Consider the following 16220-nt stretch of genomic DNA (forward strand, 5'->3'; position numbering starts at 1 on the left):
ACACACACACACACACACACACACACACACACACACACACACACACACATTTCTACTGTCCCAAATGTTAATGATCGAGTTAAGTTACATCAAATTTGTCTGTAAATCCCTTTAACAAACAGGTTTATCACAAGGTGGGAAAGAAAGGAGTAGAGTGATAAAGCAATAAAACACATCCTACACTGTTATAAACTCACACAGGGATTCAAAAGCATCTGAATGGCTCTGAGAAAAAGTAATCAGTGTTTTCAGCTTTTCATTACCTGGAATTTAATTACAACCACCACAGTAATGCATGTTTAGTCCATTGTCAGGCATTTTGAGAGTTTTCCACGTTTATCCTCTTGACAATATTTGCATTTGTGATCAGAGCTGATACTGTGTGTAGACACAGTTCTGTTTAACAAAGCATTCATAATGTAAACTCGACAAAAGCAAAGCCGGTTCCCCTGGCCTCTGTTTGGCTCTCTCTCTCCTCTCTCATTGCCTTTCCCTACATCCATCCTCCATCCTCCATCCCGCAAATCTCAAACACAGGCACTCAGACGCACACAAAGTCCAGTGAAGCAGAACGCATCTGGCTACACAGCCCGTCAATCTCGCACTGCTGTGTGGCCTTGCTGCGGGACACCGCCGGCTCTGCCCGGTCTTGCTGCTGGTGTTGATTTGAGGCTTCACACAGGACAGCATGAGATTCCAGAGCAGAGGCTGGAAATATAAGAGGAGCGGATGAGACAGAGGGAAACAAGGAGAGAAAGTGGAGAAGGACCGACTGTGGGAGAGACAGAGCGAGACGAGAGAGAGAGAGAGAGAAAGATGTGGAAGATACGCTTTTGCCCACCAAGCACCTCTTTTTCAGCTCCGGCAGCACTAGACGCATGCATATGAAAAGCTCTGCTTGTGATCATCGCTGCTCCTGCAAACTCGTCTGAAGCGTGGCGCTGTTCCGCAGAGAACAATGAAACATGTTCAACTCTTAGCGCTCTGTGTGCCGTGGGCGCTAAATACATGCAGAGTTCTCGCCGCTGCCAAGAACATGCCAAACACATCTGACAATAATGTGAAAAAAGGGAGGCAGCCGTGTAAATAAGAGGCCCCATGTGTGCACACGTAGCCGAAGGGTGCGTGGGGGGCTGGAATGGTGTCAAATGACTGGATCAGGTCGACGGAGATGTGAATGAAGCACCGTGTGAAAAGAAATTATGACAAACGGAGTCAATGCTTGACAAATCATAATAGCATTACCACCTCTTCTAACCCCCGTCCTCATTCCTCCTCAAGGTATAAGAATGATTTTTGCTGAGCACGCCGGAGAGACGGGAGTTAAAAGAAGCTGTGAGACCGAATGGAGAATGCTCAGTGCAGCTGGGAAACCTCAAGCAGATACCACAGAAGGGCTCCATTATATCTTCGTACGTATCCTGCTCCTTCAGGCACAAACTGAACACACCACTCTGCTCGAGCACAAAAGTGCTGAGATAACTGCTTTCTTAATAACTACAATATGTGAAGACAGTGAAAAGGCAGACGGAGAGTGTGTATGTATCTATCTGCGTCTATATGTGTAAAAAAAAAAAAAAAAAAAGGAAAACTTTATTTTTATTGTCACATTGATACCATAAACTAAATTACAAGTGGATGTAGTCACCGTGACGTCACCCATTGGTTTGTGGACTGCTGGTTTGAAGCAGTTGTCAATTTGTTTGTAACTAAAAAGTGACACTGAAGACATTTTTAGGCAACCAAAAAGGTTGCAATTAACTTCCATGCACAGACAACACACAGTTAAAGGGTTAAAGTTGCAAGACCAAAAAAATGGGGCAACTCCCAGACTGGACAACGCGGTGATAACAACCTGTGAATCTAAAGCTAGCCCCGCCCTAAAGCATACTCCACTTTATGGTCTGTTTTACTCTAAATGGACCATCATTTACTGAATGAACATCATGCTGTATAGAAGAAGACTTTAATCTAGCAATTGAGACCATAAACACGTTTTTACGATGTTTACTGGGGTAACAAATCACACGAGAAATAGGATCATTTTCTCATAGACTTCAATACAAACAGACTTCTTTTTGCAACCAGAGGAGCTATTACAAAAAGATGCAAGAATAAGGCACTTCTGTCACGATCAGGCTTTGCCTTCTGTGTTCTATGTGTGTCTTTGTGTAGCTCCACACCCTCCTCACTCTACCTGTCAGCCACTCCCTCAGCATCAGCCTAACTCCCTTCACCTGCCTCTGATCACTAATTAAGCCCTCCCTCCTCATCAGCACAACTCCCCTCACCTGTTCAAGCCACTATTTAAACCCCTGCCTCTCAGTCACTCTTTACCATGTCTACCCGCTCGTTTGGCTTGTCCTGTTCCCGGTTTCCCCGTCTTCAGCATTGGCTTCACTTTTCAGACATGGAGTTTCCTGATCATTGATGCATACATGAAATCTGAACTCTGCATTTATCTCATCCTAAGTATTTAGGAGCAGTGGGCTGTTGTAAAGCGCCAGGTAAGTAACTCGGGGGTCAGTGTCTTGCATCTTTGCTCACGGACATTTGGCATGCAAAGGAGGAGCCAAACTGACAACTTTGTGATTAAAGGACGACCCACTTTACTGAGAGCCAGACCACTCAACTGTATTGGTGTGTCATAATGTCCCATGTGCATCATAAATTATTATAGCCGAGGCTATAAATACGTGAAATTGTTGATGCTATATTTGTGACATCCTCAAATTATTAATGTCTGAAGGTAATTTTCACATTTTTGCTTTACTATGAGTAATTAAGCTTTAATCAAAACTGTCAATTTCCTGTCAAGCGACTAATTCATGTACTATCATTTCAAAACTCATTTCATTGAAGAAAAAAATCCTGTTAATCAAATATTGCCATAAAGCAGACCTGCTCATGGATTGAGAGAGAAACCCTCTGTGTTCCTGCCCTGCTAATGTGATCCATTCCTGATCACGAGACCCTTCCTGATGCAGATCATTTTATCAAAAGCCATGGAGAGAGGGCAGTGTTTCTCCACACAGGCAGCCGATCCACCGGCCCTTTAAAGGTGGCACGGAAAACAGGACCTGCAACAGGAAGCTCTCCACCCTGCATACTGCTAGAGGCCAAAACAATGTGTGAGCACAGTGGCTGCTGAGATAATAACATACCATGGAGTGTTATGAGCTTTCATGTTGATATAACCACTAATGATCTACCTGAGCGCCTGTCTTTGTCTGGGTTTGTTGGTGCCTCGTGGCTCTGCTGTAAACCTTGTGCCACACACTATGCCATGGAGAGATTCGAGAGCTATAATTTTCCTTCCTTTTTAAACATATACATGTCCATGTGCTCATTTACCCTGCGGCATCAAAGTCTGCTGCTGCCGTCTTTGCCGAGAAACGACAGCAATCTTGGCCGGGGAGGACAACCTCATTTTCATGAGCGTCGTGTTTTGTCTTCTTAGAGCCAGGAGGTTGCAGCCAGCTCAGCTCCCCTTAACACGTTTCATCAAAGCAGCAGCTCGGGAAAATCCCACTGAATCTGGCCCGTCAGCTTGAGGATGACAACAACAGGGCGGCTGTCGGGAGTACGTCTGAGATGGTTCTATCCCTCGTTCCCTCCTCTCATCTCCATGTGTCTGCATTTCTCCAGCTTCACCTGCCCCCCCTTGCACTTCTTCACCTTGACCTGTGTGTGTGTGTGTGTGTGTGTGCGCGCGTGTGCGTGTGCGTGTGCGTGCTGAAGCATTTGTAGGTCAGAAAGAATTGCCTTACTGAGAGTCTGACAGAAGGCTTAGAAATATATATTTTTTTTTTTTTTTTTTTTTTTTTTTAGTCTGGACTGGCAGTAAAGCCTTGCTTATGAATGTTGTATTATAGCACAGTGTGTGCGGAGAATAGAGAATTCACAGAATATGCACACATTCAAAGAGAACAAATGCTCCGTTTCAACAGGTGAGTGTAGACACAAAGCTTTTATAATGCGTTACAGGATATGAGGCAGGACTATTCATGAAAGTGGCCTTCGGGACAACGCCCTCAAGTGAGTTTAAGTGTTTAGTCTGATGCACGCGGCTCCATGTGGAAGGCTTAGACAGTTCTAATCTAACACGCTCAAAGAAACAAGTCTTCTATTTTCTGGTCAATAAAGTCGTGGAGAATGAAACAACTGCCATGAAGATATGGAAAGTGATCGCTTCGATGAACGGCTTCCCCTGAATGATACAAACTTATGTTCATTTTATTGCCCACGGTGCAGCTCATGGGCACACAGAGCACTAACGTATCTGTGAACCCCATCAGCTAATGTGGAGAGTCGAGAGGAGCTGTGGATCAATTCAGGTTAAAAAGGGCCAAGGTTGTTTGCCATCAGAGTAATGAAGGGGGAGTGTGTGACTATGCATGACTGCAAATGTTTGTGCAAGTTAACTGCAAAAGATGTTGACAGATATTTTAGATGCAGAGAACTGATAGTGATGCAGGAATGTTTAAACAATAACAGAAAAGACGTGTGTGTGTGTGCGTGTGCGTGCGCGCAGGCATTAAAGCAAGAGTGTGACTTCCATCGACCAAATTATAGAAAGCAGTTCCTAGACCGGTACCTGCTCATTACCCGAAGATGACTTACATTGCAAATTACAGAGCAGCCAAATGTCCCAGGTGTATCAATTGAACCTCCTTCTCTCCCTCCCTTCATTGCACACACACAATTACTTCTGGCGAAAAAGATGCACAGATTTTAGTTCCAGGTGCGACATTTGTACTCTGCACCACCGTCGCCATCGAGACCTAGTTAGTATAATCAAGTTAATCTGTACGGCGGGAACTGGCTAATGAAGTTACCTTCTCCCTTCGCCCCAGGCTGGGAAATGATGTCTCCGTCGGGGGGCCTTTTAACCTCCACATGCTCGCATGTTTCCTCAAAAAGCCTCCGGAAACACATACCTTCACACACCAGCTTAATGAGTGCCTGGGGAGGCAGGCAGACACACATACTCAAAGACAGGTCTGCTTTGAGCTCGTGCTCACCCTGCCTAGAATACTGAGCCCTTCCCAGAAACACTGAGTATACTGTAGGTCCCTGTGAAGCCCTGGGGCTGACAGGACAAAGATGGAGAGGAAACACAGAGCCTGGTGATACACGCAGGGGGAATGATGGAGCAATGAAGACGGATACATTAAGAACAGAAAAGCACCTTGGCACAGGGATGGATGTGAAAGATACGTCTTTTAGAAATCCAGTGATATCTAGTTTTACTTCGGGTCCTTTTTATTACAAGAATCACGGTACCAGCTCAACATGGGGGATTGTTAGAGAGAATGCTATGTTAATGGTTTATTTTAACCCTATATAAAGCCCAACACTACAGTTTATGACCAAGACAAAAAAAGTGCAATGACTAAACGTAGCTGAAGAACGAGAGCAGCATATGCGTTCCATGTTTGTCTTCCGGTAATTCAGACTCAACTTTTTCTGCAGCTGCTTCAAAATAAAAGCCTTCAAGAAAAACAAACAGATGGCGACCGACTACTGTGAAACAATTGAGTCAGGTGTGGAGCAACACTCGCTAGTATTTGCTTGTATATTGGGCTAAATCTACCTTAAGTATTACTTATGTTTTAGTAGGGAAAACCTTGTAAAGACACTATACTATACAGATGGAAAAATGGCACCATTGAAAGTATGCAGAATTGTCTATTAGTAGTTCCTATTTGCAAGAGATGTACTGATGATTATCACAGGATTACTTGGATACTGAATGAAAACTAAAAATCTGATGAGTCTCTGGCAAGTTCTGGAGTTATAACAAGCATTTTTTTTTCTTTCTAATTGGATTTATGGACGTTTAAACTTCAATATCTAACGTTCTTTTGTTTTTAGAACACTGGTATGCACCCGTTGCTTTCACTTCACGCAGACTCTTCCTCCGCATTTATCATCCTCTAGTAAACTGGCTTTGTCTAACCGGCCGGTTGAACTCTTGACCTTATGTAATAGAGCTGTTGGACCAAAATCTATCAATTAACAACTAATTCCAATACAAAAAAAGCAAAACTCTAGACGTAAGCCAAAGGGATTCAGCCAAATATTTAGGGTATTCATGATTTAGAACTGGTTTATAGACTGGTATACAATTACTTAACCAGTATTAATTAGTAATTATTACACGATTAGTTACAGCTTATAAACCCTTTATAAACAGGGACCTATCAGAATGTGGTATTGGGATTTTACCCCAGGAGTTGAGAAAGAGCACACAATAATTTCAAGACTTATGAAAAACACATTTTCTTCACAATAACTTCTGAACTTCACCTTTCACCCATATGTCTCCCATTACTCATTTTAACCAGATGGTATCAGCCACAGGTGCAGACGCAAGCATTTATTGGAACTAAAGAAAAATCCTTCTTCCCGACCTCAGGAGAAAATAAAAGACAGACCGACGGACAGACCAATCTTAAATCCTTCAGCAGGAGTTTGTGGCGCCACAGGGACTCACTGGACTGGGATAAATCCTCAGTTCCATGGCCTAAGCACTGAACGAGCCCGTTCCCCCAGGAGCATATGTGCCTAACCAAGCCAACAGACAACCAGTGAATCAAGGAACCCTCCTCTGAGAGGAAAAACCTAGTTAATGCATCTGTCATAATGATAGTCTCAGCCACCATTGCACCTCCACAAACCACTACTGAATCCCAATCAGAAGTTGTCTCCTGCCACAAAATCAGAAACTCACTCCTTATCCTGGCTCAGAGAAAGGAATTAAGACATCAAGTTGTCGGAGAAGTTTTCCTCTTTTGCTTTTCCTGTTAGGAGTAAATGGAGCCAAGTTAGCCAGATAAACACATTCCTGTCTGCCTCTTGTTCTGGTAGCGCTATGTCAGACGTGACTGAGTTAGCCCTCCATGCTGTGCACTCCCTCTGATGGGATTAGCTCTAAAAGATTGTGGAAAACAATTCCCTGCTCCCTCTGAAGCCAAAGTTAAAACAAAGCATTTCTGTGTCACGTTGTGCACTGATAATTCTGCCAACTATCCACCGGCAGGAATGTTTTCTAATACAGGCAGAGCTGATACAGGAATAAATGCACATGTTTATTGTAAATAAGTGTAATGCGACGATTCAGGTGGGCCATTTGATGTAACCTTTCTGTGTTCGGATAAACCCGCTCCCTCCATTCTTATTATTCACACTGGCCTGGTTCCCTATCCTTTCCAAAGGGCAACAAATAGCTTCCCTTGTGGTGCAGAGGCTTCAAGCGTCGGGTTACCTCTGCATGCGCATCACAATAAATGGCTGGACTGACAAAAAAGAAGCTATCTCACCATTCTCTGTTTCACATTGCCAAACACAGGCTTTCCATTTCAGCGACCATGTTCCTGAAGTAGAGGAGGGCAAAGACTATATCAGGCTTTTAGGTTCTTCTTTACAGCTCGTTCACTCAGTTAATGAGAACATAAATTACATCCCACAAAAATATCTGAATCATCTATAATATTTATAAGCGTGCGAGTGCAGCACAAGAGAGGAGAACAATCGTGCGCGTTTTGTTTTTAAGGGTGCTGGCGTAAAGGCAAATATGTCTGAACACTGCTAAAATACCTCAGGGGAGGTGTACAGCAAATTATTACCATTTTCTAATTAGGTTGAGACAAATGATTAAAAAAAAAAAGTTTTAATGTGTGAGGAAGGAAGATAAAGCAGGAAGGTGGGGTGCTGCACACTGTGAGTAAACAAAGCTATCCGTGGTAAAGCCTATTAGCTCAGAGCAAGGGATCTCAGCATCAACAGGGCTCCATTGTCAGTTGCCTTACCGTTACATGATACCACTGCTAAGCAGAGTAATACCCATATTAACCACCATTCTCCTAATGCCTTTTCTCCTGTCCCCTGTGATCAGCCTACTTCCAGCCATAATCCCAGCACTAAGCTGATTCCTAATTACCCTGGCTGTTCGGGTAGACAAAGGGCAGGCCATGGCCGACCTGCTCCGAGCTCTCCGACACACAGTGTGCTCAGCTACTCTCTAAACACAGAATGGCTCCAAAGCCCGTTTCTATGGCAGAGCCGGGCTTTTTGATCTTTGCAGTGCAATGTATTTATCATCAGAAAAATATGTCCTAAACAAAGTATGCAAATTTTTTCATTAGCATTTTCACACTGGGGAGGAATAAAGCAAACAAAAGCTCCATAATAATCCACATGGCTGTGATTTATGGAAGTTCAACATGGCCAAAGGAGTTCGGCAAATATTTACATATAATCAGGTGGGAACAATCACCAATCTGCCCCTTCCATATAAAACACACACCTAGGCGCTTGCGAGCATGCACGCAAACACCCACTCTTTCTCACACACACACACACACACACACACACAAGCAATTATCATAATCTTCTGTTTGTGGTTTTGAATTAAGCTCTTTGTTAACGACACCCCGTGGCCTCCCTGGACATTCTTGCATATTTCTGGCTTTGCGCTAATGTGAGACACGCAAACGGTGCGCTGCCCTTGGCTGCAGAAGGTCCACGCTATTTGAAATTTGGCATGAAAGCTTTCCGTCCACATTAGTCTTTCCAGGCCGTTCTCAAAAAGTTTGCCATTTGTATTAAAATGCCAAAAACAACAGAAAAGCATTGACATCTCCTCCATTGGTCAGGCCCCTAGCGCCAGCAGCTTTACAGTAGATCACGTCACAATACTGCTGTCAGCTTTTTGAAAAGCTCCCTTCTCCCCTGTTTCACATGACAATGTGAGGTCAGCGTTTTAAGAATCATCCATGGGAAGCGTTTTCAAAAAGGTCACATTTTTAGTGCCAACTTAGTCAAGTACAGATACATTTCCAAACGTAGTAGTGCAGACATGGTCTTTGCCTGACTGTGGAAGGAAACATGAAAGGCTCCTCAAAACAAGGCTCTGGGTCATGTTGCTGCCCACTTCAATCCACTCATAAGCCCTTCGTCGCTAGGAGCAATCACCTCCCCCATTCCAAGCCTCCCCTTAGATGGCCAGGCTAAGTCAGGCGGCCATGCTCAGGAACAAACAAAGGTCTTTCAAAATGTTTGATGAGCTGTCCCTCAGGAACGCCAAGCAGCTCAGCAATCACCAGGAGGAGGACCCCGGAGGGCCCTGGTGGGCTATGAAGCGTGCTCTGAAGGAAGGTTAGTCAAGGCTACCACACCTGGCATTCAGGGGAGAAGAAGATCACCTCTCTGGGTCTGTATAAACAGACCTAAACATCAAGGTATGTGCAGGCGTTATGAGGATTTGTATTGTACCTTTCTCAGAGCAACACAATAACAGCACAGTGATCTGAAGATAAAGGGCACATATTTCCTCGGTCGGGGGCGATCTCTCTTCATTAGTGTCCCTGCAGGACTGACTCACACACTGTCTAAATGCACTGGGCAGCAAAAAGAGATTCATCTCCTTGCCCTCAGGCAATTATACCACCTTGTCAAAAGAAATGAATAATAGACACTGTTTTCAATGAATCAGCTGCAAATGAGTGATTTGATTCGTGCATGCTGCCCACCGTGACGCTGGGGAGATGGTAACGGGGAGGAAAGCTGAACTGCTTGCCCCTGAAATGTCTTACAACGAGACAAAGTGTAACAGCCGAGAGGGAAAGGGATGTTCTTTTATGAAAAAAGTTACTCGCGATCCCCTGAGCAACTGCTGAAATAGCAGCATGTCAAAGCGAGGTGGGTTGTGATGGGAGGTCATGTAGGATCGAAAGGAGGGTTTCAAGAGGAGGAAGACAATAAGCTGACTGTGACAGGCTGTGTTTGGGAAATCAATAAGCCCTGCTTTTTCTCCGTTTCATTTCAACACCTGAAACAGAACAAAGTGTCGAAGCCCAGCCGAGTTCCCCAACTCGCTTTACTAACATCATTGACAAAAGCTTTTCAACCCCACTGGCGGTCAGGAGCCAGTGTGCTGCCTGCCAGTATATCATAGCACGCGTATCCACATGGGTTTTCACGTCAACTTAAGATTTCATGGACTTCGAAAATTCCAGATGAACTCTTTGAAAACCCGGTTAATGTCACCCAGCCAAAAAAAAACAAGGTTAACCAACATCTCACTCATGTTAATTTGACTTTATAGTCGAGTGCCTCATACATGTTCTATGTGCTCAAGAGGTTTGGTATCAGTCCACTGACTGATTCACCGGCGGCTGGCACCTGTGCTCCCACAGCTGCTTTGACCTACCAGTAACCCACCTGCAACAGCAGCTGTCCCAGCTGAGTGAAACCGCTGTGTCCATGTGACTGTGCTGCAAGGAAAGAGAGACGAAACGCCTTCACCTCAACAGCATCCGGGGACGACCAATGCAAGCTAGATGCCGTATAACTGAGAAGGTATGGCTTTTATTTATTTTTTTTGAGCACAGTTTTACTTAGACTTCATGCCGTGAAGGCCTCAAATACAATGCCCTTTTAAATTGGCACACTAGCCATTATCCATGCTCTGTTGCACTTTAATGCCCTTCAATTTCCACTGTCCTAATAAAGTTTACGTGAAAGCGTGTCAGTCTAATAAGTGTGAGATACATCAGAGTGATAGGTGTTCGGGTTCATGGCTGGGTCGCTGCGAGGATATTTGTTTTTGCCCATATAGGGACCAGTCAAACCAGAAATACCACCTACACAGGCATCGTGGCACAAAGGCAACTGAAGCCTGCATCCATTACACCACCAGGGAGAAAAATGTCCTGAAGAGACTGTTTTGACTTTTGGCGGAGTGTCAGCGGTTCAGATTTCATTGGGGGGCGGGGGTGGTTCATATGCAGAGGACTACAGGCAGCTCAACTACAGGTCGCATGTCTACACTGCACTCCTGGCCTAATCCTGAACCCTGACTCCAGTGACCCGAGCATTCGTCAACCACTATCCATACACAGACAACAGAGGGCCGGAAGAATCTGGCTGTAAATGTGTTGACATAGGAGAAAGGTAAAGAGCTGAAACAAAAGCAGCGGGCTAAATATAAACTGCTCAGCTGGCTTTCTTTCCTCTGGGTAGAAGATAAGGAGCAGCACTCGCAGCATCAGTCTTCCAGACCCACTTTTTGTAGTCTGGGGCTCGCTACCTCGTGGGAGGAAAACACAGGGATTGCAACTTACAGACCTGCTTATTCCTTTATTGGATAATAACACATCTGTGCGTGTGCTCGAGCTACGCGGTCTCACTCGCCTTCATATCCAGCCTATAAACACTGGTTCATGTGTGAATGATACATTTCCCTGTATATTATTTGAGTAAAACATATGCTTTTAAGTGATAATGAGGATAATAGTCCTGTCATTTTAGACCAGTACATCAAGAGGATGATTCACAGCTTATTTATAATATATACAGCCGTCTTGTGAGTATGAGCCCACTCTTTCATGTTTGAGAGGATTTCTTATTTTTCCTGTCTTTTGCACGACACAATGTTAACATTTCTCTGCTGCAAACCCAGCTCCTTGTATTACATCATGCAAGTCCTGGCTGGCTGGCTAATTCGCACTCCTACATCAAACTTGCAGGCCACAGACGGGATGCCACTTTGATCAAATGTAAGTAAAATGGCCTTGCCGGAGTCTGAAAGATCAATACCGCATTAATAACACCTGGCCGAGAAAAGCCTGCACTCTGGCTGTCGCTGCGAAGTGGAAAGGAAGAGACAGGCCAAGGCAGGCCGCTGACTGTAAATCTTTCAGTCTTGGCATCTTTTCCAGGATGCTGGAAGGTCTCGCGTTTACCCTGAAGAGCCCAGAGCGGCGGCAGCTCCAGCCACTTCTAGCATCGGTGCCAGGGTTGAGTCGCTCGGTACTCTGGGACCTTCTTTGCATGGCAAGACCCCCGTACCTGATTTCCAGCTCTTGTGTCGCTAATGAGCTAGGATGTAGACCAGCACATGCAAATGTACAATGTAAAAGCAAGGCAAAACACATACATTCAAATCCTGTATTGTAATCAATATGCTAAAACATTGACAGCATACAACACAGAGTGCATGTTTCAAGTTAATAATAAGAATAATTCCCTCAGCGTGGTTCGCTTCAGAGCTTTTTGTTGGCGTGGATTGGCCACACACAGCAGAGGAGACTCACAGTAGAAATGATCCTGCTTTTCGGCGATGCCCTCTTCTCAACCTGCTCTTTTTCTGCACCAGAAACATGACTCCCAACCTGCACTCGACCTTTTTCAAGAGCAATCCTCCGCCTGAGGAGGCCACAACCCACGCAGCCTTTGAGGGCAAACTCACAAAGTTGTGACTGATTTAGAAACAGTAACGTATGACTAAAAAACGAGAACAGCAAAATAATTTCTCAGCAGGATTAATTGAGCTGCAGTATAGCATAAAGAAATGCACACTCAGCAGAGCAAAAGCTAAGGTGAGATGCATACAAGAAAAATGAGAAATGAGATCAGCCCAAGACAGAAGAGGGCCCTGATTGGGCACGAGCTACCAGTGATGAGGCGTGCTGATCTCGGGCGCTTGGCGTTAGGCATAATTCTTTGAACACAAACACGAGATGGATGCGTTTCATCATCCAGTCTTGTGAGATGAGTGAGCCAATCGGGGGGGCTGGCTCTCCTCCACATAGCGACCACATTACAATAGATCAGAGACAGAAACTGGAAGAGGCACGCTGCAGAGCAGAGGACCACTCTCATCAGCACCCTGTTTAATCACTCTCTCGAGTGCCCAGCAGAAGTCCTGCTGTGGCCTCAGCTGAAAACAAAACACCCTGACAATGTGTGTGAACAAATCCCTCCGTCTTTCAAATCCCTCCAATCCCCCTCTATCTTTTTTGCAAAGTTTTCCATCTGCTCTCTGAATTACTGCTTGTGATCCCGCAAAGATGGAAATCAACCGGTCTTTTCAGGAGTCTGATTTAGGACCAATCCCCCCCCCCCCCCAGGCCTGGCTCCTGCAGGGAACCCTTCCACTTTTTGGATGTGCTGCAACTCTGCGGCGCAAGGGAACATTTTCTTTTTTCCCAATAATAATTCACAAATGCATATCAGGCTTTTTTTCCCCCCGATTCAGTTAGATGCTCATTATAGTGAACACATCTTAAGTACTCTTATTTGATGATCAAAATATCATTGCAGCTCCAATTCCTTTACACGTGCTGCTGCTGGTCCTATGTTAGGTTTCCCAGCGCTGCTCCTGATGTTGACGCAGTGTAAACTTGAAGCCCTAAAGTATTATTCATTCCATGCCATGCTTTAACGAGACAGTCTGGGCTTCGCAGTCCTTTTCATCTCGATCCAAGTGTTATCTTATTCAGTGAAATAAGCAAAAAGGATATTCTGCCTTAACTTTTGATCAAACCAGGAAATGAGACATGGGATAATTACACCACTCAGTTGGTAGCATTTGCTGCTAATAGAGGAGACAGATGGTAAGTGAACATTCATTCGATTCCCATAAGAGACAACAGAGGAGTGAAAGTGTGACATTGGGCTGCACAGAAGAAAAATCAACAACACAGAGCACAACTGGACTTGCATAACCTCTTTGTGTCTGAGAAAACATGACGCAAATGTGATACTTTTTTCCTCTGATCGACCTCATTACAGTCCTGTGCAGCAGAGGGCCTCTACAGGCTCTAATAATTTCACTTGCTCTGAACTGACAGCCTGGACAGACAGCGGCATAAGCAAGAAAGAAAATATAGAATTCATCGCTTGAAAAAGGCAAGTAATCCCCGACGGAGTGTTAATTGTTATTAAGCATTCGAGGTCAAGGTGTGGTCCTCACACAATCACAGCAATGAAGGCAGGAGTGTTAATCAAAAGGAGACACTTGTGGAAGCCAAGGCTGCATTTATGCTCCTTAATTTCCACCTATAGGATGAAGGCAGGTGGAGAAGCATTAACAGGAGGCAGGCCAACGGGATCAGAAGCCACAGAAACAAGCAGCGTTAACTATTAACTGCTAATGGGAGGGTAAAAGCGCAGGTGGCGAGGCCCACAACACTCCAGTAAACAAACTAAAAAACCAACACCATGTAAATATCAGTTGACAGCCGTAGTGGAGCGTCAGTGTTCCATTCAGCTCTTTTAATTACCTGTGTGAGATTTAATCCTTCGTATGTCTCAGCCCATTCCTCTTAATGATCTGCTCCATTCACCTCTTGACAATACACATTCTGCTTGCATGCGTTTGCTGTTTTTGTTGCTTCTGTTAAAATAAGCTACAAGTGTTATGCTGAGCATTAGGTTTTCCATTTTTTTTTTTTTTACTGAAACTGAAGCACTGTGCCAGTGAGGAATACACAAATAGTCGCCGAAAAGTCAATGATCTCAAAAATAATCAAGCTTTTTTCAACATGCCTGTGACAAACACTGTGACGCAATGCTTCACAGTGTTGAAGCAGCCTGCAGTGTGAATGTTATCAATATTGCTGCCTTATTAGCCTGATTTTATGGTCTACTGGGCTAAAAATCCGCAAATCTATGGGTGTGTGGTGCGTCAATGAGACAAAGAGACTCAAACAGGCCCAAGTATAAAAAATATATAGAAAAATACAGCACTGTAATTACATTGCACAATGATGAACAGAATTCAGGGAATAAAAGGAGATTTTGAAAACATGAATGTGAATGAATATGAAAGGGTCTGTGTCATGTGTCATTCCTATAAAAGATGTTTATTTTTACCACTCCGCCCCTCTCTTTCCATCTCTCTGATATGTGGCTGAGTTTCAAAACTGGATAATGAAATGGGAAAATGTATCTTTCCAAATGTCATCTAAGAAATTGCATGATTTTAAGCATTTAATCTGAAAAAGACATTCTCTTCATGTAACAATCTCGTTCATTTACACACAAAACAGAAAAAATGACTGAACATTTGAACATGTATCATTATATATGGAGAGCTAATCAGTGGAAATGAATATTTCTTCTACAGCAGGACAACCTGAAAGACCAGAGGCAGCTCATCACATCGGGAGAAAAATCCAGCAGCAGCGTTGAGAATTAATCTGATCTATTTCCCCACAGTGGATATTTGGGGATATTATAATAAGTATTTGGTTAAAAAAAATAAAAAAAACAATGAGCAAAACAACAATCCTCATGCAGATGTTTGCTAAACTTCTAGAGAGTCACTCAATGCAACTATATGCAACCCTGTCTGTCTGATCAGCTCCAGGTTTTGGTCTGTGGATCTCAGATTGGTTCAGGCTGTTGGGATTCACCGTTCACAAATATCGACCAAATATCAACTGAATTGCCTGAAGGTAGTGAGAGTGTCGTTCATAGCTTAAGGGACAAATTGTAGCTCTGAATGAACTGATTTCTAACTTTGGAACACAATTTCAAACACCTTTTTAGGTTACCTGGCGCCTTTTAAATATGCTTGAGAAATAGCAACAACAACAACAAAAAAGAAAAGCAGCGTAGTGCAGAAGATTGTGTTGTTTGAGGAAATTGGAGCTTTCCCCAGAACGCACATACGCAGTCCGGCTAAATAACCAGCGTTTTTTGCAGGAGTCTGGCACCAAGTAAACTTACTGCAGTTCACAAACTTATTTTAGAATTAGTTTATATGTTCTACTGATAGGATGCACACTGTGTCATTAGTAACGGGGAGCAGCAGCACGCAGCAGATAAACGCAGCAGCGCGTTGGGGAAAGGGGGAACAAAGTTGTCACCTACACCAGACTCGCTCCGCTTTTACGCTGTAGTGTACTTCCATCCACATGTTAAAACTTCCCACTTGCATGTATGAGATCGAGATGAATATCCGCCTTACCTGTTGGCCCCTCAATGCCATCGGCGTAGATCTGAACAGTCAAAATCAGCAGAAAGGCGCAGGTGTTCATCGTGCATCTGTTTTAGTCCACTTTAAATGTGCAGAAGAAATCATTGCGTGACGTCCGGACGCTCGAGTAGTAGAGCTGAGGCCATCTACTACCTCAGTTCTCACTGAGAGGAGTTTCAGAGACACTGGAGGAGACAGGGCAGAGCTAGTTCTGCAAACTGACGTCAGGGTAAACAGTTCAGGGGAGAGATTTCTTTCTTACGGCCGCTTTCCTTCCCAGCCGCCACTTCTTTGCGTATACAAAGTATGAGCCGGGCGCCTCCAAGCGGCCGAAAGCAGCCACGACATCGTGGTATTCAAACGTCGGCCAAGCAGAGCCCCAGACTGTGTGTGTGTTTGTTTGTGTGTGTGTGTGTGTGTGTGTGTGTGTGTGTGTGTGTGTGTGTGT

At 44.2% G+C, this 16220-nt stretch overlaps 1 protein-coding gene across 7 annotated transcripts in view; it reads right to left on the reverse strand.

Moving 5' to 3' along the window:
• Positions 1–16043, reverse strand: part of ptprub (protein tyrosine phosphatase receptor type Ub) — a 143972-nt gene extending 127929 nt beyond the window's left edge. For 6 of the 7 annotated variants that reach the window (XM_031852462.1, XM_031852459.1, XM_031852461.1 and 3 more), the window contains exon 1: positions 15764–16042. In XM_031852462.1, coding sequence (XP_031708322.1) covers positions 15764–15833 — 70 coding nt within the window. In that variant the 5' untranslated portion in view covers positions 15834–16042. Of the gene's footprint in view, positions 1–15763 lie in introns of all 7 variants that reach the window. The other variant, XM_031852457.1, reaches the window with a different exon arrangement.
• Positions 16044–16220: the final 177 nt, after the last annotated feature.

The sequence above is a fragment of the Anarrhichthys ocellatus genome, unplaced genomic scaffold, assembly GCF_004355925.1.
Source record: "Anarrhichthys ocellatus isolate YVR2014 unplaced genomic scaffold, GSC_Weel_1.0 scaffold13, whole genome shotgun sequence".
NCBI classification, from domain to species: Eukaryota; Metazoa; Chordata; class Actinopteri; order Perciformes; family Anarhichadidae; genus Anarrhichthys; species Anarrhichthys ocellatus.